Raw genomic sequence first — 27549 nt, forward strand, 5'->3', positions numbered from 1 at the left:
ACTTTTGACTTTCAATTCAGGAGTAGGCATTCTCCCAATGCTAAAATCAGACCATAGAGGCATATATGAATGTTTATTTTTCTGCTTATGTTTATTTGCTCTAAGTGTAGCATTAGAAAAATAATTGTTTGCTGTAATATTTTTTATTAGAACTATTCAGAAAGTTGCATTTAATGGTTCCTAAGAACTGCCCAGCCTTTCTCCTAAGAAAACAATCACCAAAGCTTTCATATTCTTATATTCTTACGCGCTTCAGTTTTCTTTGAGATTTTTGACTCCCTACTAAAGAGTATTTCTTGAAGTTAAAAATTTGTTATTACTGTCATTTCAGTATGCTAGGAAAAGATTGTTTTAATGAATTATTTTGGGATGTGAAGGTATATGTCATTCACATTTCTAATATTCAAGAGACAGAATTCTCTCTTGTCATTTATCCCTATTGGGTATTACTACCATTGCTGCCAAGGGTTCTAACGTTTCTAAGTTCCTTACTGCATAGCTAGAACTAACCCTTAACTGCTACGTTTAAGCTTCTTTGCCCTGAAACTATAAACTTAATATTCTTGGAAGTTTACTAAACTTCAGAAGTGTCATAGTACAGAATTTTAAGTGATTAAATCTCACATCTGGTTTACTTTTCATTTTTGTTTTCATGAGTATTTGATGGCTGGTTTAAAATTTTTATTTAGATAGTGTACTAGATATACTTATCCCAGGAGTTTTAAGTAATTAAAATATTATTTTAAGTAATTAGAAGTATTTTTTGAAAAATCATATAGTAGAGCATAATCATTTCATTGGGGAGGAGAACAATAAATTACGTAGCTTAAATATCAAAAATAAGCTATTTTGATGAACCTGTAAAGCATAATACTGGGCAATTTTTTTTGTTGTTTTTTTTTCTCTTTTTTTTTTCTCACTGTGTTTTCTTTTTTAAACGAAGGGGCAATCTTTTTTTCTTTTTTAAAAAATTAATTCATCAATTTATTTTTCACTACGTTGGGTCTTCATTTCTGTGCGTGGGCTTTTTCTAGTTGTGGTGAGCAGGGGCTACTCTTTGTTGCAGTGCGCGGACTTCTCGTTGTGGTGGCTCCTCTTGTTGCGGAGCACGGGCTCTAGGCGCGCGGGCATCAGTAGTTGTGGCTCGTGGGCTCTAGAGCGCAGGCTCAGTAGTTGTGGCACATGGGCTTAGTTGCTCTGCGGCATGTGGGATCTTCCCGGACCAGGGCTCAAACCCATGTCCCCTGCATTGGCAGGCGGATTCTTAACCACTGCGCCACCAGGGAAGTCCCTGTATACATATATATTTTTTTAATTTTTAAAGTTTATTTTATTTATTTTTTTATACAGCAGGTTCTTATTAGTTATCTATTTTATACATATTAGAGTATATATGTCAACGCCAATCTCCTAATTTGTCCCACTACCACCACACATGCCCTCTTTTTAAAAAAAAAAAAATATTTATTTTATTTTTTTATTTGGCTGTGCCGGGTCTTAGTTGTGGCATGTGGGATCTAGTTCCCTGACCAGGGATCAAACCTGGGCCCCCTGCATTGGGAGTGTGGAGTCTCAGCCACTGGACTACCAGGGAAGTCCCAGTACTGGGCAATTTTGAATGATTTTTTGAAACACAAATACTTTACAGTTTAACTCTTTGAAGTTTTGATTGTTTGTTTCTTTTCTTTTTTCTTTTTAAAAAAAAAATATTTATTTATTTATTTTTGGTTGTGTAGGGTCTTTATTGCGCACACGGGCTTCTCTCTAGTTGTGGCACGCAGGCTCCAGAGCATGCGGGCTCAGTAGTTGTACCACACAGACGCTTTAGTTGTGTTGCATGGCCTCCAGAGCACTTGGGCTCTGTAGTTGCGGCATGCGGGCTCTTTAGGTGTGGCACGCAGGCTCCTTAGCTGTGGAGCGCGGGCTTAGTTGCCCCGCTGCATGTGGGATCTTAGTTCCCCGACCAGGGATCGAACCCGTGTCCCCTGCATCGGAAGGTGGATTCTCAACCACTGGACCATCAGGGGAGTCCCTGATTGCTCATTTCTAAAATAAAAACTAAAAATCACAAATTTCTTCCTAAAAATGTTTTCTTCCTCAGGCCAGGATTTGTTGTGCCTACTAATCTGTTTCAAGGAATTAAAACTGTAAATCCAACATTTCGGGGGTATTCTCAGCAGGTATGTCTTTATTGCTTTTTATTCATAATATTAATCTTTAATACATTTGCAAAATGCTATTATGCATTATGCTATTATATACTCATTTGCAATTCTAAGAATAATAACCCCATATCATATTTTTGGCTTACATTTTTCCACATTTCTCTTAATTTCATATTTTTCTAGAAATTTTAAATTTGGGGGTGTTTAAATATGTCATTATGTTCTAGCGCTTTCAGCTTTGAAAAGTTCCACATCCAGAGATAGATTTTACCTGTATTTTCTGTATTTTCTGATTTAATTTAAAAAAATTCTTTAGACATGTGTCATTTATTTCACATTACAATATAATCCAAATTTAATTTTTCGCAAACAGCTAACAAATTGTACGAAACTACAATTTAAGAATTTTCTTATCTGGTTTTAAAAGTTTCTTCTTTATTAATTTTTATGCTTACATTAATGTATAATAAGGTCTGTTTCTGGGCTTTCTAATCTGTTTCATCGACCTGTAATTTTTTGGATTGATACCAATGGCAGTTTCAATTATTGTACTTTATATAATGTTTTTTCATGTTAATACCTGGTCCTCACATGTTTCTTTTTCAAAAAAATACCTGTTCTCTGTTAACTTTTTCTGTTGCAAATTCCTGGATCACAGAGACTTGGTAGACATAAGTTGGGGCCTACGAATTAGTATTTTCAATAAACATTCTAGGTTGATCAAGGATTTTTGATTTACAGTGCAAAATTGGATAAAGCTTTAGTTTTAAGCCAAACTTATACTTGAATTTAGGATATCTCTCTGAATTCTTACTGTCAGATGAGGCAAATCCTTACTCAAGTTTTTTAAAATAGCAGCAGTACTAAAGCTGACCTCCAGATCATCTTCAGTTTTTTGTTGCTGTTGTTTATTGTTTTTTTAGCTTTAATTGAAATACATGTTCAGTTTTTTAATTACTTTTGTTTTATTTACATAACTTTTTAGAACTTAGTGCTTCCTATCCCTCCAATGCCTTATGTCTACAAAGTTGTATTTCCTTAGTATAATGCTACACATTTAGAAATCTGTTGCTAACCACATTTTGTATATTTTCTCATTTCTACATACATGTATTTGTAATGAAATGGTAATATCTATGTTGCTTATATATTAGGATGCTCAAGAATTCCTTCGATGTTTAATGGATCTGCTTCATGAAGAACTGAAAGAACAGGTCATGGAAGTAGAAGAGGATCCTCAAACTATAATGACTGGGGAGACCATGGAGGAAGACAAAAGCCAGTCAGATGCAGATTTTCAGTCTTGTGAATCTTGTAGCAACAGTGATAAAGCCGAAAATGAAAATGGGTCTAGAAGCTTTTCTGAAGATAATAATGAAACAACAATGTTAATTCAGGATGATGAAAATAATTCAGAAATGTCAAAAGATTGGCAAAAAGAGAAGATGTGCAATAAGATTAATAAAGCAAATTCTGAAGGAGAATTAGATAGAGACTCTGTGTCTGAAACAGTTGACTTGAACAATCAGGAAACTGTCAAAGTGCAAATACACAGCAGAGCTTCAGGTGACAGTTTTTATAATTTGCAAATGATAGTGTTACATTTTTAGACAAAGGGTGCACGATGTGTTTATATTTAAGATGATATTTGTAATTTTACCATTTTCTGATTTGGGGGAGAGCGGAATTAGCCTGACATGTGACTTTAGAATACATTTCTAATTTACATGTTAATGTTCACAGTTTATATTTAGCATAATAAAAATGAAATAGAATAATTAATATCTCTAGCTTAATATTTTGTGTGTAGTATATGACATTATAGTTCAGCCATACTAATTGAAAGAAAGAGGGTATTAAATAGATGTTACTTTTGGGCTTTCTAACTAGTAGAGTTTAGTACTATTTGCATGTGAGTGTTAAGTTAATGTCATTTAAAGCAGATTCGGTTGAGATCTGCAAAATAGCAAAATAATCCAAATTGTAGACTGTTAGATTTAGACTGCTGTCATTGGAGTCATATCAGCTACGAAATACTTGGTATGTGTTTGGCATAGGAGTTTAATTAACTATAATGAACCGTGTTATGATAGATTATACTGTAATACATGTCATTGTTCCTTTGGGAAAGAGCAAGTGGCCAAATGAAAGATAGTTGAGCTAGGTTGCTTTGCATTTTACATTTATTTCTTCTAGGGTTAACTTGTGTTAGCTTAATGTGGTATTTAATTCTCCAAAGCACATAAAATTAAACCATCAGAGGTTCAGATTCTCTGACCTTAAAATAAGTGGCAGACAAGGAACATAAAAAATTTATCGTTTGTAATTACTGAAGAGTAGGAACTACTAAACAATTTACTTACGTTTTTGAACCCCACATTTTTTCTGGAGGAGGAGGATATTTCCTTAACCACAGGAATACTTGTGGTTCACCCATGTGCAGTGCATAAATGCCTTCTAGTCAGGAAAACGTGTTAGGCTCCTTGATTATACTGATGTTATGTTTAGAAGTTTAGATGTGGTTAGAAGTTGTTTAGTCAATAGATATGTGAAATTTCAGTATTGAAAGACCTAGCCGTCTGCTATCTAGCCTTTCCTCATCAAATGCCTGATTAAGCCTGATTACTTGACATACTGATTCTTTATTATTCCATAGCAAGTTTATTCTTACAATTAGTAACTAATTGATGACCTGGATCAGGAATCTGAGCTTTTACATTTTCTGATTGAAAAATGTGACAAAGACCGTATATGACACGCAAAACCTAAAATATTTACTATCTGGTCTTTTACCGGAATCATTTGCCAATCCCTGACCTAGATGACATTAACTTTATTCCCTTCTGAAAGGCTAGAGCGAGTCTCCTCCTCTTTCTTCCCTCAATATTATGCAGTCTGCTTTTAGTCATGGTTGGGATAATGAGAAATGCCTCTGTGAAAGTAATAAAAGTCATTTATTTTGCATTATCTGGAAAAATCCCTGAAATCATTCTGTTTCAGGGTCTGTTATGTACAATTCTCTTTTCTTCACTCAAATGCTTTTTGAGCAGTCTCTTGCCCTGGAATATATGTTATGTACTAGGAATCCAACAGCCAATCAAGATAGCTCTCAGGGCTTCTCTGGTGGCGCAGTGGTTGAGAGTCCGCCTGCCGATGCGGGGGACACGGGTTCGTGCCCCGGTCCGGGAGGATCCCACATGCCGCGGAGCGGCTGGGCCCGTGAGCCATGGCCGCTGAGCCTGCGCGTCCGGAGCCTGTGCTCCGCAACGGGAGAGGCCACAGCAGTGAGAGGCCCGCGTACTGCAAAAAAAAAAAAAAGATAGCTCTCATAGAGCTTATATTTTCTTGATTCATAGTTTAATTCCAAAAAAGGTGTTTTTTTCTGACAGAGGGTTTTATTTCCTTTTATAACAGAGTAAAATAATTTATAATTACTTTATGCCTAAATTTCTTGTTAGATTTTGCTTACTATGCCAGTTTGGGAGGATAATCTCTTTTTCTCCCATATGGTTTTAAAGCTTTCTAAAAAACTGCCCTAAATTGCTTTTGTTTTTTAAATACTAAGTTAGGACAAATATGATCCTCTTTGGCTTTATATTTCCACACTATATTTGCACACTTTCTGGATTGCCTACAACAGTAATGTGTTATAAACATTAATTAGATTCCTAGGGGAAAAATCACTGTTAGTTTGCTTAGCAAGCCTAATGTCTATCAGGTATTTTACCTGACATTTATTAATGTGAATTGTGTTCAAAATCTCAGATGAAGAAAGCTTTATTTGACAGGTGGAATAATTTTACTATTTAAGGTAATAATACAAATTTTAAATATTACAGAATATATTACTGATGTCCATTTGAATGAGCTGTCTACATCACAGACCCTCCCATCAAGTGAAGGTGTTAACCCACGTTTATCAGCAAGCCCTCCGAAATCAGGCAGTTTGTGGCCAGGATTGGCACCCACACATAAAAAAGGTAGAAGTTTCAGTTATTCAGGTTCCTTTGCTTTGATAGTTTAAAGTGTTAATTATGAAATATTATTCAAGCTTTTTAAATTGACAGCATAGTTTTACACAACCATGATTTAAAATTTGTGTGTGTGGGGGGCAGAAATTTACATACAACAGAATTCACTCTTTTGGTGTAGGGGTCTGAGTTTCAACACATGCATAGATTGTTACCATCACCACAAACAGAATATAGAACAGTTCCAGTACCCCAAAGAATTCCCTTATACTACCAGACCACCCCACTGCTCCTCCCAAAGCCCCAGCCCTGTGAATCTGTTCTCTATTCCTATTGTTTTTCCTTTTCCAGAATGTCATATAAATAGAATCATACAGACGTAGTCTTTTGAAATAGGCTGCTTTCACTTAGCATAATGAATTTGAGATAGTCATGTTGCAGGTCTGAATAGTTCTTTTTTATTACTGAGTAGTATTTCATTGTGTGACTGTACTACTGTTTATTCACTCACTGACAAATACTTGATTTGTTTCCAGTTTTTGGCAATTATGAATAATGTTGCTATAAACATTTATGTACTGGTTTCTGTATGAACATAAATTTTCATTTGTTTAGGGTAAACACCTGGATGTGGGGTTATTGGGTTTTATGTTAGTTTTATGCTTAATGTTGTATGAAATTGTTTTTCGGAGTGGCTGTATCATTTTGCTTTCCGACTAGGTATGTATGAGAGTTCCAGTATTAGAAAACGTAAAACTGTAAAACTCTTATAAGAGTTTTCATGACCTTGTGTTAGAATTCTTTAAAGACATCAAAGACATCAAAAGCATGATCCGTAAAAGAAAAAAATTAAAATCTTTCTTGGCAAAAGTCACCATTAAGAGAATGAAAAGATACGATTGGAAGAAAATATTTGCAAATCGCATAGCTGACAAAGGACTTGTATCTAGAGTATATAAAGAACTCTCAAAGTTTAATAGAATCCTTTCTTCAAATAAAGCCTTACTTGGAAGCAAAAACAAATAAGTAAAAGCAAAACTATTCTGGTTGAAGTCAAGATGGGAAACTGAATACTTTCTATTTCATCATGGTTTCTCTTTGAGGTTTTTTTTGTGTGTGTATGTGTTTTCTTTAGGTAATGCTTTTGAATGGTATTTTGACAAATTTCTTCAGCATAGTAATTTTGCTGTTAAAAGATTTCAGAAAAAAATGCTAAAGGAACTACTTTGATTTATAAAAAAAATTTCTAAACTTGTTTTTCAATCCTAGCTCAGTCTGCATCATCTCCAAAGAGAAAAAAACAGCACAAGAAATACCGAAGTGTTATTTCAGACATATTTGATGGAACAATCATTAGTTCAGTGCAGTGTCTGACTTGTGATAGGGTGAGTATGAAAGAATTATAATACACAGGAAATTTCTGTCAAATGCTCTTTTTTAAAAAAAACCTGACAAAATGGTGTGAAAGTTTAATTTCTTCTCATTGTTGTTGATGATTATACATGTATTTCTTGTGTTTGCAGAAGTATAAATTGATTCTAGGAGTAGAACTTGTTTTTTGGAAGCAATAGTAACATACTGATTTAAGGATGGGTCTTGACCTGTCACTGGACAGGCATGCATTTAGCAGGAAGAATTAACTCAGTTCTTCATCTCTGGTCACATACAAAGGAGATATGTTGCTCAGCAACGAGAATTTGTAACACAGGCGTATTCTCCCAAGGCTGATGAAATTAGTAGGAAACTGTTGTTATTCACAGGCACAAGGCTATGTGTCTTCTCTACTTGGTTGTATGGCTTGTAAATATTTTCCCATGTTAAGTTTGGATTCAGATAATAAAAGTAGTATCAGGTTCATAAACAAGAGCATGAATTAAAATCATCATGAGATTTTTAATAGTACCTCTAAATTCCTGAGTTTCCTAGAGGTTTTCTTAAGAACAGTTTTACTTCAGTGCAGTGATGAATATAATTAAGATGAATGTAAAATGACCTATCTCAAAAAAAAAAGGAAAACAACAACAAACCCAAAGTAAGTTTTCAGTTATTGTGTTAGAATTAAGTCAGATCTAAGGGTTTTCAATAGGGTTATCTTAATGTAGGCTATTTTGGTGCCAGATATTTTAATGGAATTATCCTGAAATGTTTTCAGCTGTTTAGGTTTCGCATCTTGTTTTTTTAAGCTACATTTAAAAACTATCACTAGAGGTCATTTTCAAAAATAAATGCAGTAGTGCTTAACAGTTTGGACCTCAGGCTACAGTGGCTCTGTGTGAGGTACTTCTCTTTACTGCAATGTCCTTGACTAATGGGGATGTTAGTAGTTACCTCATAAGGTTTATGTGAAAATTAAATTTAGAACAGCACCTGGTACAAAGCAATTTTGCTTTCATTATTACTATTTTAGCTTTGTTATTACTGTATAAAAAGTTTGTTTTTTTGTTTTTTCTTATTATAATTTGCTTTGATCTTTGCCATCTAAAATCTATCCTCAAATGTTTGTGCTGGATTATTTTCATCCCATTCTTAAAACACAAAACAATTTTAGGTGTCTGTAACCCTCGAGACCTTTCAAGATCTGTCCTTGCCGATTCCTGGCAAGGAAGACCTTGCTAAGCTGCATTCATCAAGTCATCCAACATCTATAGTCAAAGCAGGATCATGTGGCGAAGCATATGCTCCACAAGGGTGGATAGCTTTTTTCATGGAATATGTGAAGAGGTATGTATGTGTTTTCTTTGTATTAGTTGATTGTTAAAACTGCTGTTTCTGCTGTACTGGCAGAACATTTCCTTTCTTTTTTTCTATCAATAATGTTTCAGGTTTGTTGTCTCATGTGTCCCTAGCTGGTTTTGGGGTCCAATAGTAACCTTGCAAGATTGTCTTGCTGCCTTCTTCGCCAGAGATGAACTAAAAGGTAAGAAATACGAAATAGTTTTCATCTATGGCTAAACTGTTGTGAGTGATCTAAAATACTAGTGGGACTAAATATAGAATGTATTCATAAAAGCTGAGTTTTTTTTAAAATTTATTTTTGGCTGTGCTGGGTCTTCATTGCTGTGCGTGGGCTTTCTCTAGTTGCGTCGAGCGGGGGCTGCTCTTTGTTGCGGTGTGCGGGCTTCTCACTGCAGTGTCTTCTCTTGTTGCGGAGCACGGGCTCTAGGCACGCGAGCTTCAGTAGTTGTGGCACGTGCGCTTCAGTAGTTGTGGCACGTGCGCTCAGTAGTTGTGGCTCATGGGCTCTAGAGTGCACGCAGGCTCAGTAGTTGTGGCGCATGGGCTTAGTTGCTCCGCGGCATGTGGGATCTTCCCGGACCAGGGCTTGAACCCGGGTCCGCTGCATTGGCGGGTGGATTCTTAACCACTGCGCTACCAGGGAAGCCCAAAGCTGAGTTTTGAGGCAGCTCAAATAGTACTTGCCCATATTGCCACAGTGCCAGTATCTACTATGACAACATAAACACTATAAATAATATCCTGAAATAATTGATACAAATTCCTATAGTACTAGACAATACGGTATTTGAAGTTTCTAAAATCTTCTCTGGGATTGAAAAAAGAGAAAATTCAACCATAATATGAAAAACTTACTTGTATATCTGGATTAGTCTGAATTTCTCCATAGTATTTAAGATCCAAGCCTTCACTATTTTTGTGTGTCCAGCACCTTGCTTGGACATATAACAAGCAGTCAGTAAATTTTGTTGAGTGAATAAGTGTACAGGATGTTATTTGAGATACGCCTTCAAGGTTGAAAAAAGAGCAGGTAAAGGGTGTTGTAGGCGTGGTAAACGTGCTGACTCAAGGAGAGACTAAAAAATGTGAGCCTTGTGTTACTGTTCTACGGGTTCAGCATCGCAAGCTCAAAGAATTGCAGAACCAAAAGAAAATAACTTGCTTTTAGTTTGAGAGGAATGACCAGATCTGTTCTGTTTTCAGGTGACAATATGTACAGTTGTGAAAAATGCAAAAAGTAAGTGTCATTGGCAATGCTTTCAATTGCATGTTTTGTATTTTAAATGGTATTTTTGTTGGTAATTTGAATTGGGCATGTGGGGTTAATTTTCCATTTTATTTAGAAAAATATAAAGGCCAGTAAGCTTTGTCTTAGTAGAAAATGACTGGTTGTTCTGTAAAACAAATCTGAGGTTAAAAATTTAACAAATTTAATAGGCTTAGCTAAGATGTGACAGTGTATTTTTAAAAAAAATTTTTTTAACATCTTTATTGGAGTATAACTGTTTTACAATAGTGTGTTAGTTTCTCCTTTACAACAAAGTGAATCAGTTATACATATACATATGTTCCCATATCTCTTCCCTCTTGCGTCTCCCTCCCTCCCACCCTCCCTATCCCACCCCTCTCGGTGGTCACAAAGCACAGAGGTGATCTTCCTGTGCTATGTGGCAGCTTCCCACTAGCTATCTAATTTACATTTGGTAGTGCATATATGTCCCTGCCACGCTCTCGTGACAGTGTATTTTAAGATATAAAATAAGTATGTAATTTTGCAAAAAACATTTTCCAAATATGTTGTAAATATATACTAGGATATATAACATACATTTTTATTACGTAGGTTAATTCTGTCATCATAAATAACGCAATATTCTTTTCTGGTTTAACACCTTAACAGGCTAGATTTAGGAAGTGAAAGTGACTATAAAGGTACATAGTTTCAAGTTTGTGTAAAATTCAGAAAGGTTATACCATCTCTAATGTTACTTGCTGTATGAGGGCCGAATAAAAAAGACAGTTAAGAAAAGTATGATTTATTTCTTTATATCTACTACTAGCTGCCTTTTTCTATCTTGTAATAAGTTTAGGCTTTTAAGGCTTCTTGTTGATGAGTTAGAAAAGAAAAGTAAATGGATAATTGAAAGCAAATATGTCTGAGGTAGAGTGAACTGGAAAATTTTTCTGAATCTCTCTGATAGAAAAATAATGGCCTCCAAATAAGATCTATTAATAGAGTCTTCATAATACAAACTTCTGGCTTTTGTCAAAAACCCAGGGAAATGTTGATCTGCAGCTGTTGGTCTTCTTCATCACAAAAAGGAATAGTACATTGTTAGGTCAATAAGGAAGAAAAGCTGCCTTGTACTTTCTAGAAAAAAATACACCTCCAGTGAATTGGAAAGTATTTATTATCAGCTTGTCCTTGAAGCCACAGCTGATAGCCAAAGACAGAGTTGGCCCAGAGGGGGAATCTTTCTTGGAAAAACAGAATAGTGAAGATGGAAAAGAACTTGCATCTACCCCAGAATCCAAAGTAGAGATCTGTCAAGTATAAATTAATATTGATTATTGGGAATTCCCTGGCAGTCCAGTGGTTAGGACTCTGCACTTTCACTGCCGAGGGCCCGGGTTCGATTGCTGGTTGGGGAACTAAGATCCTACAAGCCGCGTGGTGTGGCCAAAAAAAAATTTTTTTTTATTATTAATAATAACCACTCTATTTTAAGTTATTTGTTTTCACATTTAGGAATAAAGGTTGTAATATATTGACCTGACCAACCAATTCTATAAAATTGGGATTTTATTTTACCCAGTTTTATGTGATATCTGAATATTATAAAGGCATAGCCAAGCCATAGATAGAAGATTTTCATCAAAGAATTATACAACTCTAAATTTTTATTACTGATATCTTAATTTAAATAATTTTTTTACAATAAGGGGTTCCAGTATTTTATTAGTATTTTTTTAATTGGTAGCGTATAATTCAGTAGTAAGCATTTTTAGTCTGATACCTTTATTTCTGCATTTTCTAAAAGATTTTGCTGTATATTTGAAAATACTGAAGGTTTTGTAGATTTGTATGGGAAACAGGTTTATTAAAATTGGTTTTCTCTTTTCACCCCTTAGATTGAGGAATGGAGTAAAGTTTTGTAAAGTACAAAAGTTTCCTGAGGTATGGGCTTTATCACAATTTAATTTATTTTATGTGATAGGTAAGGCATTAATATAACACAGAGTAGTAAATTCTTTAGCTTTGGTTGAAGAATGGAATGGTTCTATTGACCAGTGGCTGTGTATACCCTATTAAGATTTTCCATTTTTTGGGCTTCCCTGGTGGCGCAGTGGTTGAGAATCCGCCTGCCAATGCAGGGGACACGGGTTCGTGCCCCGGTCCGGGAAGATCCCGCATGCCACGGAGCGGCTGGGCCCGTGAGCCATGGCCGCTGAGCCTGTGCGTCCGGAGCCTGTGCTCCGCAACGGGAGAGGCCACAACAGTGAGAGACCCGCATACCCACAAAAAAAAAAAAAAAAGATTATCCATTTTTAAAATACTGAGTTGCATACCAAGTAAGTGCCCTTAGCAGTAAAACTGTGTTGAACACAGTTTAATCAGATACTGTATGGTCTTGCAGGTATAAAGTGTAAAATTGGAGAATCCAGCAGCTATGAACTTAGGAAGTACCATGTTTCATCATTTCCACATTTTAACATCTCTGGAATCAGGTTATCAGAATTGCAGGATAATGTTTAATCTTGACAATATGTATATTTAATAGACTTATGTAGCATATGAAACAGTAGCATTTTAAATAATCCTACATTTCTCTTTTAAAAAGATTTTGTGCATCCATCTTAAAAGATTCAGACATGAACTGATGTTTTCCACCAAAATCAGTACCCATGTTTCATTTCCACTGGAAGGCCTGGATCTTCAGCCATTTCTTGCTAAAGATAGTCCAGCTCAAATTGTTACCTATGATCTTCTGTCTGTCATTTGTCACCATGGAACTGCAAGTAGTAAGTATCCAAGTTTGACATATGTTTTTAGATTAAAAAAAAAAAAGAAACATCTGAATTGATCTCTTAAACAAGACCTGATTGAACAAAAGAAAAAAGTATCAAAGTAGATTTTTATTAATTATTTTATTTTGGTTATTAAAAACATGTCAGAAATTTTAGGAAATTGAATAATTTTACTCTGAAGTTTAAAATACTGGAAATTATGTTTTATGTAAAGCTAAATAATAAGGACTTTAACATGATTATTTTTACACTGGGTTTTTAAGATTACGTTCTGTGTCCTGATTTTCATTTCCTCAAGTGGTGGTGGTAAGGGTACCTACTGGAAAAAAATACGAAGATAGTTCTTGCTATATCTTTTGATTACTGAAATTATTTAAATTTTTTCTGCTTAAATTCAGGTGGACACTATATTGCCTACTGCCGAAACAATTTAAATAATCTCTGGTATGAATTTGATGACCAAAGTGTCACTGAAGTTTCAGAATCTACTGTACAAAATGCAGAAGCTTATGTTCTCTTCTACAGGTGAGGAAATAACTCTCCTGGATAGGCTGTTTTGACAAATATGACAGAACATCTCATGTTGAGGTTAACAGTGACTTCTAAGACTTTCAAAGTGGATTTTTGAGTAAAGATTAGAAATTGTTTTACACTCATTTCATTATGTGAGTAAAAGTGAAAGGTTGCATGCAGAATGATCTTTTGTTAAGAGAATGTTAAGTCATTTAGTTGAAGGGCAAAGGAATATATTTTGTTTTAGAAAGACTGGTTTTAATTTTAAAAATTAGGCACTGACAGTAGGAATTAAGAACGAAATTTTCTCCTAACATAGCTAATAAAGGAGGTATTGGACTTCCCTGGTGGTCCAGTGGTTAAGACTCTGCGCTTCCAATGCAGGGGGCATGGGTTCAATCCCTGGTCGGGGAAGTTCTGCATGCCACGTGGCATGGCCAAAATAAAAATTAAAAAAAAAAAAAGGAGGTATTAATATAAAAATAAATCCTTGGTTACCTTTTAGTATCTTCTAAAAGATTGTAATAACTACTAAAACAGGAAAGCAGATTAACTGTTTAGATCTTATTAACAATCATTTGAATGTCTGTTCTACAGCAATAATTATGTGGATACTAGTAGTTAAGATATGTATCTTAACTATAGATACTATAGATCTTAACTATAGATACTATATCTTAACTAGTAGTTAAGATATAGTGTCACCCCGAGTGTGTAATGTAGTGGGGGCAAGGTGGAACAAAGTATATTTCTCATGAATAATTTTCAAGACCTAACAAGATTCACAGTACAGTCCACCCTCCATATCCATTGGTTCCACATCCGAGGATTCAACCAATGGTATATTGAAAATATTGGGGGTAAAAGGATTCCAGAAAGTTCCAAAAAGCAAGACTTAAAATTGCACACCAGTAACTATCTACATACCACTTATGCTGTATTTACCAGTGTTTGCATAGCATTTATATTTTTTAGGTATTATAAGTAATCTAGAGATGATTTAAAGTATATGAGAGGCTGTGCATAGGTTACATGCAAATGCTATACCATTTTATATAAGGGACTTAAGCATCCACAGATTCTGGTATTTGCAGGGGTCCTGGAACCAATCCCCCATGGATATAGAGGGATGACTGTGTTAATGTGTGTGCTAAGTCTAATAAGTGAGCGGAAAAATCCACTTACTAATCTAACGGAGTAAAATGCATATTGAATTTAATGAATCACTGTCCCTTAATAGGAAGAGCAGTGAAGAAGCACAAAAAGAGAGGCGGAGGATATCAAATTTGTTGAACATAATGGAACCAAGTCTCCTTCAGTTTTATATTTCTCGACAGTGGCTAAATAAATTTAAGACCTTTGCTGAACCTGGCCCTATTTCAAATAATGATTTTCTCTGTATTCATGGAGGTAAGAAACTCTGTAATGGAAAGTAGTGGTAGGGATTTGCTGTTAAATAATTTACAAATAAGGAAAGAGCCAAGAATTTTCCCCTTCCATTTATTTTCCATTTCCCCATCTACGTTCCAACTTAAATGTGTTTAATTTGTTATGGTTTCAGAAATTAGCTTTTTCTTCTAATTATAGGCAATCTGTAGCCTTTTCATAGAACAGATATTTACTGAGTACCTGTTCCAAACCCTGTGCTAGAGCCTGAACATACCAGAAACACTATTTCTATTTGCATAGCTTTAATTTCATAGTAAAGACAGATGCATAAACAGGTAACTATGGTGCAGTGAACACTTCTATTGCCCATCATTTTTCTCAGCTGAGAGACATGCAGCTCCAACTGTATCCGTGGCTCTTATCCCTTGTGTCTAAATGAATAGCTGGCTCTTTTCCTAACTATGAAAATGTACTCGGAGTTTAACAAAAAAACCTCATGCTGTTATTTGCTAAATGTAATTTACGCCTTTGTGACTGACTGTGTTAGTGCTTGTTCCCATGACAACCTTAGTGTGACACCTTAATTAAATTTCATGGTTGAAGACTTGATATTCTCATTAATTAATTATTTTTGCAGTGAAACCACAAGAGATAGTAGAAATGTCCCGTATTGGATTTAGAAATCTAAACCTTGAAAATATTTCTGTATGTGAATTTTTCTCTTATTATTTCCCTACTTGAGCTACTAACTTAAGTCTCTTCCGGTTCCGAATCTCCCTATAATCCTTTTATGGCATTTATCTGTGCCTGCCTTTTCTTATGGTTATTCATATAAATTCTTCATTTCTACTGCTAGCTCATAAGCTCCATGAAGGAAAGATTGTCTCTGATTTATCTCTGGCTTGCCCCAATACACAGTCAAGGCTTAGTAAAGATTTATGTAAGTTAAGTACTTGAACAACTTGGTTAACTTATTTTTCTCTCTTTCAGTCTTGGTTAACTTATCTTTCTCTATTTCAAGAAATATGTTCATCTTTAGGAACATATTCTTATACTTAATTTTTGACCTTTTGGGGAGAGTTTTTAAGAATAATGATTGGAAAAAATGCCAGTGATTAACCAGTTCAAAGTAATATAAAGGAATTTAAGAATGAGACAGACCCATTTAAACTTTTTTAGGTGTTCCTCCACGAAAAGCTAGTTATATTGAAGACCTGGTATTGATGCTGCCTCAGAACATTTGGGATAACCTATATAGCAGGTTTGTTTTTTATATCAGACAATATGGTATTGTGGAAATAAGTTTGTGAAATTCGTTAAAAGGAGATTGGATTATTTTGTATATGCTCCCTGTGCTGTATGTTGCTTATGTGGAATATTCCCTTCTTCCTTCATTTATTCACTCTGAAGTGTAAGTAGAGAGACTTTTGTGGCTAGTGTGGCCCTAGTCTAGATAATTAATTCTAAGTTTTATGTTCTGATAATCTGTATCTCTAAAAGTATGCCGTGATATTTTTCTTAAATATTGACTATAATTCATTCTATGAATTCTTACTTAGTGTCCAGGGGAAGCCTCCTTCTAATTAAAACTTGATTAAAACTGTGGCTGTGTATAACTTAAGATTTATATGTTGTATGCTAACTTTTGACAGCCACTTCTTTTACTTTATGTTGTTGCAACAAACATATTTTGTAACAAAAGTAGCTGTAAGGGAAAGTTGAAATACAGATGAATCAGTAAGTCAATAAACTGATAAAATCAGCGACCCTGAAAAACATAAAATCAGGTCCTTACGATAATTTGGTTTTTACATTTTACTAAAACTTGGACACATTTCCTAGAACATCAGCTTACTTCCAGATTATACTTATTAAATTCTTCATGCATTAGGTATGGAGGAGGACCAGCCGTCAACCATCTGTACATTTGTCACACTTGCCAGATTGAGGCGGAGAAAATTGAAAAAAGAAGAAAAATTGAATTGGAAATTTTTATTCGGGTAAAAAAATGATGCTTTTCAAATTATAAAAATGATCTAGAATAAAGATAAAGAACTGACAATTAGAGGAACGATGTTAGTGAAATGATTGGATGAAAGAGTTGTAATACATTTTAAGTCTCATGGGCTCATAACAGTGAGAGACCCCAGTCAGGGGACTATAGTCCTAGTGAGTTAAGTTCTTCTTTGGGGGTTTTTGTTTTCATGGATTGGTAATAAATTTTGCTTTATGTATTGGCACTGGCAAGAAATCTCCTTATTGAAATGGTAAATTATAAGTTTCCTTAAGTTAGTGGTTTTTCTGAAAGCATCTACTCAGATTGCATTCTTTACTTCCACCCCTTTGTGAAATATAATATTGTTTTGGGGGACTCTCTATACTTATACCTAGTTCCCACAAAGTGAGTATGTTATGAGGCATTTCTTGATTGCAAGCAACAGAAAGTCTGATCACAGAATCAATAGGAAGAGCTGAATAACCAGGTTTTATGGACAAAGACTAGTATAGTTCCATTTGTCCAAGTAGCAAGAAGTAAGTTTCTTCAAAGTGCTGCTGTCAGTAATATAGCTCTAACCATTTATTTATTATTAGGATTCCTAGTAGAGAATACTACTAGAGTTTGAGTCACCTGAGAGGCATGTTCATTGATATTTCTATTGAAATTATATTGGTGGAGGGATAATTCTATAAGGGAAGATTGAGATTCTTTTAGTAAAAGAAGGGGAGAAGTTAATTGAGCAGATATTATAGATGAACAGTACATTCCATGTTGTGGCCACAGGCTTCTTTTCATAGATAGGGGTGTTTTGTGTGTGTGTGTGTGTGTGCGTGCGTGTATGCCCTTGCCTAAAGTAAAGAAATTTTCACATACGCAGGAAGATATTGCAGGTGTGGATTGATTTATTGTGCTTGAGCCTCATTTGCTTTCTGAATATAAGGAGGCAAATTTTAGTTGAATATTAAAAGTAGTTCATTCCACGAATGCTTAAATAAATGGCTAATGACTATATCCATTAGGATTTTTTAAAAAAAATATTTATTTATTATTTATTTGGCTGCGCTGGATCTTAGTCGCGGCACACAGGACCTTCATTGCCGCCTGCAGGACCTTTAGCTGCGGCATACGAGCTCTTAGTTGCGGCATGCATGTGGGATCTAGTTCCCTGACCAGGGATTGAACCCGGCCCTGCTGCATTGGGAGCATGGCGTCTTAACCACTGGACCACCAGGGAAGTCCCATACATCAGGGTTTGATCAACAGAAGCCTTTCTAAGTATTTTGAGTAGAATAGGAATACAGGCAATGAAAGACTTAAATAACTACTAAAAAGACTGGGCAGTGAAGATCAAGAAGACCATAGCTGACTTTCAGGAAATCTGGAAGGCTACCATACTGGAGGTAGGCGTGGGGACAGTGGCTCAGAGTGGGGTCTCAGAGCCCAGACAAGGTAAAGAAAGCTTCTGTGTAGTGGTGTGGGCCTGGTCAAGGATGTTGGAGCCCAGGCAACGTAACAGTGGATGCCCGTGTTGGCTGGAGATTGCTGTGTGAGGTGGCACAGCTTAGTGGTGGTGGTAAAATTGAGGGATTGATTCCATGTGTAGGATTGATCAGATAATATGAGTGTAATGAGAGCCAAATTTCTTATTGTCAGATAAGGGAGTTACAGATATCGAAAGAGAGGAAACTAAAATGGACTCTTTGTTATTGGATTAAAATTGTAGGCATCTTTGTGAACTCACTGTGATAGATACATATATACATATACAGGTATACATGTGTATATGTGTACACATATATAGAAATAAATGATGTACCTAAGTTAATTTCCTAACTCTGGCACTGAAAAGGCCTGGAAGCAGTAATAACTCCAGTAGGATTGAGCATACCTAGCTCTCTTCGGATCTTGGCTTCTAAACATCTTTCTCTAGTAAAAGGAGCCAGCCCTCCTTGGAGAAATGGCTGCTTTCGGGGCCGGGGCAGGGGAATTACAAGATGAGCTTGGAATTTCTTACTGTTCCAGAAATTAAAGAAGTTTTTGAAGAATCATGGGGAAATGTCAAAAGTACACAGAAGCCAGCTTGAAGGGACATTTACTTGCCAAATTTGGGACAATTTATGCTTCAAAATAAATTATAATGGTATTATAATGCATTAAACAAAATAGGAGATATTGTGTTCATACTGTTATAAATAAATAAGTGAATAAATTGAAAGACTGATGCGGAATATGCAATATTAACATAGTTCCAGCTTATTCCCCACAAAATACATATTAATTTTGAAGAGAAAAGACTAAGCAAGAAGAGTCCGGCGCCAACTCAATGAAGTCATTAAAGTGAACATCAGTAGCAGTGGAATATATCAAAATCATGTGCTAGGATAGGATACAATGAGAAGAACACAGCATCACTTGTTTGGTAGTGCATAAGCTGAGTTTCAAATGAGCAAAGCCAGGCAGACCCAAATTGGGGGACATTTTATAAAACAACTGGCTTGTAATCTTCAAAATTGCCAAGATCGTGAAAGTCAAGACTGAGGAACTGTGCCACCTGAAAGGAAATATGAAGTTACATGCAACAAGTGATTCTTGCTTGTTTTTTTTTTTTTTTTTTTTTTTTCGGCCGAGCGGCATGTGGCATCCTAGTTCCCCGACCAGGGATCGAATCCGCACCCCCTGCAGTGGAAGCGTGGAGTCTTAACCACTGGATCGCTAGGGAAGTCCCAACAAGTGATTCTGAACTGGATCTTTTGGCTATAAACAATATTATTGGATCAGTTAGAAAAACTTGATGGAGTCTGAGGATTAGGTGCTAGTATTATATCGATGTTAATTTCCACATTTTTATCATTTGCGTTAAATATGTAGGAAAAAGTCCTTGTGTGTTTAGCAACTTACTCTGAAATGGTCTAGGAAAAGAAAATTTCTTCGTATTGTACTGGAGTCTTCCTGTAAGTTTGAGATTGTTTCAAAGCTAAAAAGAATTTTTTAATTGCACAGAGCTTCTGGAAATTACCTATGTTGCTTACCACTGGCAAGTCTCAGGAGACTGCTCAGAAACTTGATAGACTTGATAAGCTGCTAATCTCAGGACCCTGCTGGGTTATCCTGAGGATGCTGCTGATAGAGATGTTAGCTGCCTACGGCACCGAGTGAGGGATTCTTGGGAAGATGCTTGGAAGTGGTGGCAAAACCCTACTTGTGCCATCTGTGGAGGGCTCAGTCCTGCCACAACTGCCACCAGAGGACGTGGGGGAAGTTTCTCTTTCTCTTGTGCCTTCCATATATTGCATATATCATTGGCAGTGACTGATCTGGAGCACTACTGGCAAGTGATCCTGGAAAATGAAATCTTCTCTTTTCATAGAAGAGAGTGTAAGAATGAATGGAAATGATGCATTAACAAACATTAAATACAGTATAGTTTGCCCCCCTTGTCATATGCATTCATACATGAGCAAAAACAGTAGCAATAGTATCATGTTTCTGCCTAACATGATGCAGCTAGCTCATGTACCAATAGATGCAGCATTTATCCTTTCCCTAAACTTGGGAAACCCAAAGTCCCATCAGTCAGTATATCCATTTCTGGATGATGATCATTCATATTTAGTTCAGTCAGTTTAGTCATAATCTCCCTTTTATATTCTGCAATCTAAAGAATAAACCATAAGATTAACCACCAACAACACACCTTCACAACAACACAACAGTCTATAATTATTCCATAACACTAGGGTTTTTTTTGTCTTATTCTACCACCACCCCTTTGAAAAAAAGAAAAAAAGCAATGTCTTAGTATAAAAAAATAACAGGACTTACCTGGCGGTCCAGTGGTTAAGACTCCAAGCTCCCAATGCAGGCGGCCTGGGTTCCATCTCTAGTCAGGGAACTGGGATCCCGCATGCCACAAAAAAAATTTAAAAAAACAAAACAGAACACTAGAGTACAAAAATAGGTGCCCTTGCCAGACTGGAAATTAAGTGGAGTTTCTGAAAAATTGAGAAAGCAGATAGGATCAGTTTGAAGAAGCGAACCAACGTCATGGGAAATGACCACACAGGCTTTAAGCTTGGAAGCAGCAGATGATAATAGTGATCTCAGCACTCTGCCTCCTGCATTGTACTAAGCAGCAAGCACGAAGGTGTCTGCTTGGATTGAGCAGTGAATGTGGACCCTCGGGTTGGTTAAAGAAGGCGTTACCTTAGCTTGTAATACCTAGAAAGAATTGTGTCTTCCTAAGTTATGCCTTAAAATAAATGATTGATCCTCAGAGAGATGCATAAGGATATTGTATCCTAAAAACAAAACAAAACTCAATAGATGGGTTGATTGAATGGCAGAATAAATACTGCTGGAGAGCTTATTAGTGTATTGAAAGATCTAGTGAAGGGTTTCTCCTAAAATGAAGCACAAGGATAAACAGGTGGAAAACAGAAGTTTTGACACGTTGGATAGATACAGAATCCAATGTTTTTCTAATAGGTATTTTAGAAGAGAGTAGAGAGGTGGAACTCCTTTTAGAGCAACAGTTTAATTTCCGAGAACTAGAGAGAAACAGATGCCTTTAAATAACTGGGGTGATTATACTTAACTCAATTTTCAAAAGCCCCCACCTAGACACATAAGGAAGAAATGTCCTAATGCCAGAGAGAAAGAAAGTCCTGAAAGTGTCCAAACCTGGTAATGCTGTGAATGAAATGGATTCATCTGACAGAATCAGTCTAACATTACATTTCAGAAATCTCAGTTCTCTAAGGATAAGTTGTACATCACAGGAAGTCCAAAGTTTAATTCTTTACCTGGAGACAAACATGCCTTGATTTCATCAGAGGCAACCACAACATTATTCATTGTCTTTCACTGTTCTGTGGAAGCAGCTACCTTGTGTCCCAGAAAGATCCTTGCCCTCAAAGAGCTTACATTTAATAAATAACAGATACATTATATATCAAAAGGTAATGAGTTCTATGGTGAAGGAAGATATCTAACAGGATAAGAGGATCAGGAGTATAGTGATGAGGGGAGGAGTTAGGTACAGTTATAAACAGTGTGATCAAGATCGGCCTCATTGAAAAGGTGACATTTAAGCAAAGACTTGAAGGAGGTGAGGGAGATATTCAAATATCTGTAAAAAGAAGGGATACCCATGCAAAGGCTTTGAGAGACAGGAATGTATCTGCTTGATTTTGGGAATAACAAAGAGGTTTGTGTGACCACAAGTGCAATAAACGAGGAGGAAAGTACTAGAAGATGAAGTCAAATCATGGGGCCAGATCATAGAGGTACTTCTGAGCTATTATTATAAGGATCTCTGGGGACAATGGCAGGGTTTGGATTAGATTTGATTATAGGGGAGAAATGAGCTGAACTTCACTGTTTTTGTCCATACGTAGTATGTACCATGGGCATTTAGTTACCCAGCATGAGATATCTTCAGGAGTCTCACTGTCTTTTCACACTATTACAATTAGATAATTTTCAAATACCCTTCATTTTCCTCGGGCTCTGTTGCTGTTCCTCTCTTTTTTTAAAGTTTATTTATTTAATTTATTTTATTTTTGGCTGTGTTGGGTCTTCGTTGCTGCACGGGCTTTTCTCTAGTTACGGCGAGCGGGGGCTACTCTTTGTTGCGGTGCACAGTCTTCTCATTGCGGTGTCTTCTCTTGTTGCAGAGGACGGGCTCTAGGCACGCGGGCTTATTAAGTAGTTGTGGCGCACGGGCCTAGTTGCTCTGTGGCATGTGGGATCTTCCCAGACCAGGGCTCGAACCTGTGTCCCCTGCATTGGCAGGCGGAATCTTAACCACTGCACCACCAGGGAAGCCCCTGATCCCCCCCTTTCTATGCCAATTTTTTTGTCAGTTTGGTTTTTGTTTTCGTCTTGTTTTGTTGTTTTTTGTTTGTTTGTTTGGTTTTTTGTTTGTTTGGTTTTGGCTGAGCTGCGTGGCTTGCGGGATCTCAGTTCCCCGACCAGGGATTGAAGCCAGGCCAGGGCAGTGAAAGCCCGGAATCCTAACCACTAGGCCACTGGGGAACTCCCCAATTCGTTTTTTTTTGTTTTTTTTTTTTTTTTTTTTTGCGGTACGCGGGCCTCTCACTGAACCCTTTTAAATAAAAGGGTTCCTGCTTCGATTCTGCTCTTTTATTTTCTTAGCATTAGCTCCAATATTTCCAGGATGCTCTGTACTAAATTAACAGCAGGAGTGTCAGCAGTTATTTGAGCTTCTTTATCACATTTAATTTAATGACCACTTGGATGATTATATTACAGAATATAAAAAACATTCTAAAGTTAACAATAAAAGTAAAATTAACAGCACAATAATCACCAAAACCATTTGCAGAAGTTCCCATGCATGTAAACAATAGTATGGTTCACTGGATATTGACATAGGATACTCAGTATTTCTGGTTACCAGCTGAAGTGGCACCACCTTGGGTAAACACAATTTGCAATTCACCATGTCCATGAGCTTTGAAACTAAGAGATTCTTTTTTTTTTTTTTTCGGTTTTTTAATTGAAAGTCGTAGAAGTCAGATTGGCTAACTTAAGCAAAAAAAGAAATTTATTGAAAAGAAAAATTGAATAACCAGACCTCCAGAAATTCAGGAACCAAGGTATTCCTGTATAGCTAACAAAATTGACATTGGAATGACTCCATTCCAATCATTAGGTTACTCCTCTGAAGATTTCCATTTCTAGTAGTTTTGTCTAGTTTGAGTCACATACCCATTTCTTGGGCCTTAGGACTAGAGGAGGAAGTGGAACGTCTTCAAGGACTGTCCCACCACTTTTTTTTTTTTTTTTTTTTTTTTGTCCCACCACTTTTGAGAATTTATCCTATATATATGTTGTTGTCGTTTTTAAAAATATTTATTTATTTATCTTTGGCTGCATTGGGTCTTCGTTGCTGTGCCTGGGCTTTCTCTATTTGCGGCAAGCGGGGGCCACTCTTCATTGTAGTGGCTTCTCTTGTTGCGGAGCACGGGCTCTAGGCGCGCGGGCTTCAGTAGTTGTGGCTTGTGGGCTCTAGAGCTCAGGCTCAGTAGTTGGGGCGCACGGGCTCAGCTGCTCCGCGGCATGTGGGATCTTCCCTGACCAGGGATCGAACCCGTGTCCCCTGCGTTAGCAGGCGGATGCTTAACCACTGCGCCACCAGGGAAGTCCTATGTTTATTGTCTATGAAATAACATGTACAGAACTTTTCGTTTCAACATTCTGTTTGTAATAGCAGCATGTCTACCGGTATCTTAAGTGAATGGAAGTAAGATGTAGACAGTGGGTATGGTATGTTTAAATAAGATTTACACATTAGATCTTTAATAAATATGTGGAGTATTTATTACTTTGAAGACTTTATCTTGACCATTTTCACTTATCCAATCATTATGCCCCTTTTGTGTATACTTGATAAACTTTGAGATATAACCTAGAATGTTTATTAGGTGTTACCATGTATGCTAGTATTAAGTTAACTTAGCATCAATGTAAGTCACATTCTTTGTGTGTGAGGAATTGGCCTTATCAGATGCTGAAGTAGAATGGTTGTATTGTTCTGCTACAAGGCAAGTTCTAGATTTTAGATGACTAATTTTTTTCCCTCTGTAGCTCAACAGAGCATTCCAAGAGGAGGATTCTCCAGCTACTTTTTATTGCATCAGTATGCAGTGGTTTAGAGAATGGGAAAGTTTTGTGAAGGGTAAGGATGGAGGTAAGTGTTTAACTGAAAGACGAAATTCTTTGCAGATTTTTTGTTTATTTAACAAATGTTTTTTGAATATCTACATGCACTTGGGATTACACTACTGAACAAGAGAGAAAAAAACATACATTCTAGTTTATATGTTGGTTATTTTTAATTTTTTAAAAACTTTCACAGATTATAGCATATTCATAGCAGATATAAAAGAACTGAATAAAAATTAGTCTGTGATCTTAACATTGAAAAATTTTTTAAAAAATCCTTCCAACAATAAGATTGGTTAAATTATAGTTTATCCATTACAATGGGATACTATGTGGACTTTAAAAATTATTTGTGTAACAGTGTTTAAAATTTAAAAATAAGATGTTCTTGATATATGAAAAAGGTTATAATGTAGTATGCATAGTTGGAACCTTTTGCTTAAAAAAAGAAAAAGGCCAACATATGCAAAGGCAGAAAGACCTCAGAGGTACTAGAACAGTTTGCCTGTCTTTCTGTAGTAGGATAACAGTATCTTTTTCCTTCTTGTGCCTTTTTTTTTTTAAACAGTTTTTGATAATGAACATGCACTGTACTTTTGTATCCAGGGGGAAAACAAGGTTTCTTTCCTTATATTAAAAAAAGGATGCCCTTTGGGAATTCGCTGGCAGTCCAGTGGTTAGGATTCCACACTTTCACTGCTGAGGGCCTCGGTTCAATCCCTGGTTGGGGAACTAAGATCCTGTAAGCCGCAGGGCGCAGCTTTAAAAAAAAAAAGGATGCATTTTAACATTTCATTTTATAATGCTTTTATTTTTAGTTTAATGACAGTCTAAAACCAAGAATTGCATTTCTTTTTAAATTACAAAGAATTTTTCTTTTGTAGCATTAAAAGTGCATTTTAACCTGTAATCCCCAAATGGATGCTTAAGAAATCATTTTTATTAAATTTTGGATGGTAGTGAGAGAACTTCTCTCAGCTTCTTTCCTGGTTCCATTTTGGGGGAATTAAGACCCAAAAAGGAAGAAGCTCAGAAGAAGACAGTTAAGAACTGACTATAATAATCTGACTAAAAAATAATCTGATTATACAGTTATATCCTTCATTAATTCAGGCATAGAAATATGCAGTTCTTTGGTGCATTTATACATTTTGATTATTTGTTTTTCCTTTTGACTTAGATCCTCCAGGTCCTATTGATAACACTAAAATTGCAGTCACCAAATGTGGCAATGTGATACTCAGGCAAGGTAAGTTTGATTAATACTATTAAGCCTTTACTTGTTCGTAATTTGTCACACTGTTAAGAATACATCATCACTAGCCATCTATACCACCTTTATATCCAGCTCAATGATGTAATTCATACATGAATTAGGACAAATAGTGGAAAAATTGCCAATGTTTAATTTTTATCTGAAGAAAGATTTTAAGGCTGTTAATAGGAGGCAGGAAAAAGGATCTCTAACTTTATAAGGCAGACCATAAAGTTGCAACTTATAACAATATGGGCCGGTAGTCTGAAGATTCATGTTCCAAAAGTTCTCAATTATTCCTAGAGTATTCATGCTGGGGGTACATTATGAAAGCTTTTGCAGTATGAATATGTAGGTTTGTAAATATTATTCTTTCTCTATATACTTAATTTTAGGAGCAGATTCTGGTCAGATTTCTGAAGAAACATGGAATTTTCTACAGTCTATATATAGTGGAGGGCCTGAAGTTATCCTGCGACCTCCGGTTGTTCATGTTGATCCTGATATAGTACAAGCAGAAGAAAAAATTGAAGTAGAAACTCGGTCTTTGTAATTTTGAGGATATAGAGAGTTCTGATGAGAAATCATTTTCACTTCTGCTGACATATTCCCATGCAAAAACATTCCTAAAAGCATGTTTATTTTCTTGATTTTTAATATTTTATCTTTTATTCCTTCTTACTGGGCATTATGGAAGAATGTGTCAAAATGTATAATATTCTACAGGTTGGTATATTTAATGCTAGATAACTTATAATAAAGTCTTTGAGTGTAATATTTTTGAAAAAAAGAAGGAATAATTGTGATCATTTGGTAATCAGTAGGTTATCTTTGATCTTTATACTACATGTAAATCCATAGTATCCTTTGTAGCTTTGTAAATACTTTTGCTTTGAAAACTTTTTCATTACCCTAAGCCACCATAATTCTGACCAATCTTTTCAGTTCTCCAAAAACCTAATTTAATTGTATAGTTTTGACATGGCTTCATATAATAAAGAGCCTATTTTAAATGGAGAGTAGTAGTCAGAAAAATGTTAATCTCCTAAAGCTCAGGAAACTGTTAGGGTGTCACTTCTTTTGCACTGCAGCATATAAACTAGCATATTAATATTTACAAAATGTCTTTTTGAGTGTATCAATGGTGTATTTAGTTTGAGTGGAATTTGTGTCAAAGATATTAGTAATTTATTGCCTCTTATACTGTAAGATGTTAAATTTCAGTTCCTATAACCCTGAATAGTATTCATTAATGTCAGTAAAAAACTTAGGGTTAGTTTTAGGGCACTTTTTGTTTTGAGAGCATGGAGTATAGAATGTGTCAATGAGATTGTTGATAAAGCTGAAGCCTCTTGCAAAATGATTTTTTAAATGAAATGCATAAAGTCTTTTTGAATAATATAATATGCACTGCTGTTTGCTTGATTATGTGATGTCAAAATTAAACTATATTCCAAGTACAAAAACAAACTGGATTACTTTGAGAATGTTGAATAGCATTCACAATGGCTTTGTTTTGGTTTGGGGCAGCTGCCACCAGCTAAAACAGTGTTATTAAAATTAGTTCAATAAAAATGATTTAAAAATGTATAACTTGGATCTATTTATTTGATAGATATTAAGGGTGAAGGGTATAAAGTTTGTTAATGTTAATGTCTTGTTATTTCTTAATCAGAAGTATGCAAAATAAGAAGTCATTTGGTATAGTATTTAAAGTTTTGGTATTTAGTGAAATGAAATAATCAGCCATTAGAATCTATTTGAATTTTTAAAAAAATAGTTTTTAGTTTTCTTCTTTCTCAT

At 35.7% G+C, this 27549-nt stretch overlaps 1 protein-coding gene across 4 annotated transcripts in view; it reads left to right on the forward strand.

Annotated features, from left to right (window-relative positions):
* The window catches only part of USP33 (ubiquitin specific peptidase 33), an 85344-nt gene extending 58008 nt beyond the window's left edge, over positions 1-27336 (forward strand). For 3 of the 4 annotated variants that reach the window (XM_024119562.3, XM_007123355.3, XM_024119559.3), the window contains exons 9-24: positions 2102-2180; positions 3320-3731; positions 6005-6145; positions 7406-7521; positions 8685-8857; positions 8959-9053; positions 10076-10109; positions 12005-12050; positions 12715-12895; positions 13300-13426; positions 14655-14824; positions 15983-16064; positions 16695-16803; positions 24414-24516; positions 25672-25740; positions 26142-27336. In XM_024119562.3, coding sequence (XP_023975330.1) covers positions 2102-2180; positions 3320-3731; positions 6005-6145; positions 7406-7521; positions 8685-8857; positions 8959-9053; positions 10076-10109; positions 12005-12050; positions 12715-12895; positions 13300-13426; positions 14655-14824; positions 15983-16064; positions 16695-16803; positions 24414-24516; positions 25672-25740; positions 26142-26299 — 2095 coding nt within the window. In that variant the 3' untranslated portion in view covers positions 26300-27336. The remainder of the gene's footprint in view (positions 1-2101; positions 2181-3319; positions 3732-6004; positions 6146-7405; positions 7522-8684; positions 8858-8958; positions 9054-10075; positions 10110-12004; positions 12051-12714; positions 12896-13299; positions 13427-14654; positions 14825-15982; positions 16065-16694; positions 16804-24413; positions 24517-25671; positions 25741-26141) is intronic. The other variant, XM_024119560.3, reaches the window with a different exon arrangement.
* Positions 27337-27549: the final 213 nt, after the last annotated feature.

This window comes from Physeter macrocephalus, chromosome 4, assembly GCF_002837175.3.
Source record: "Physeter macrocephalus isolate SW-GA chromosome 4, ASM283717v5, whole genome shotgun sequence".
NCBI lineage: Eukaryota > Metazoa > Chordata > Mammalia > Artiodactyla > Physeteridae > Physeter > Physeter macrocephalus.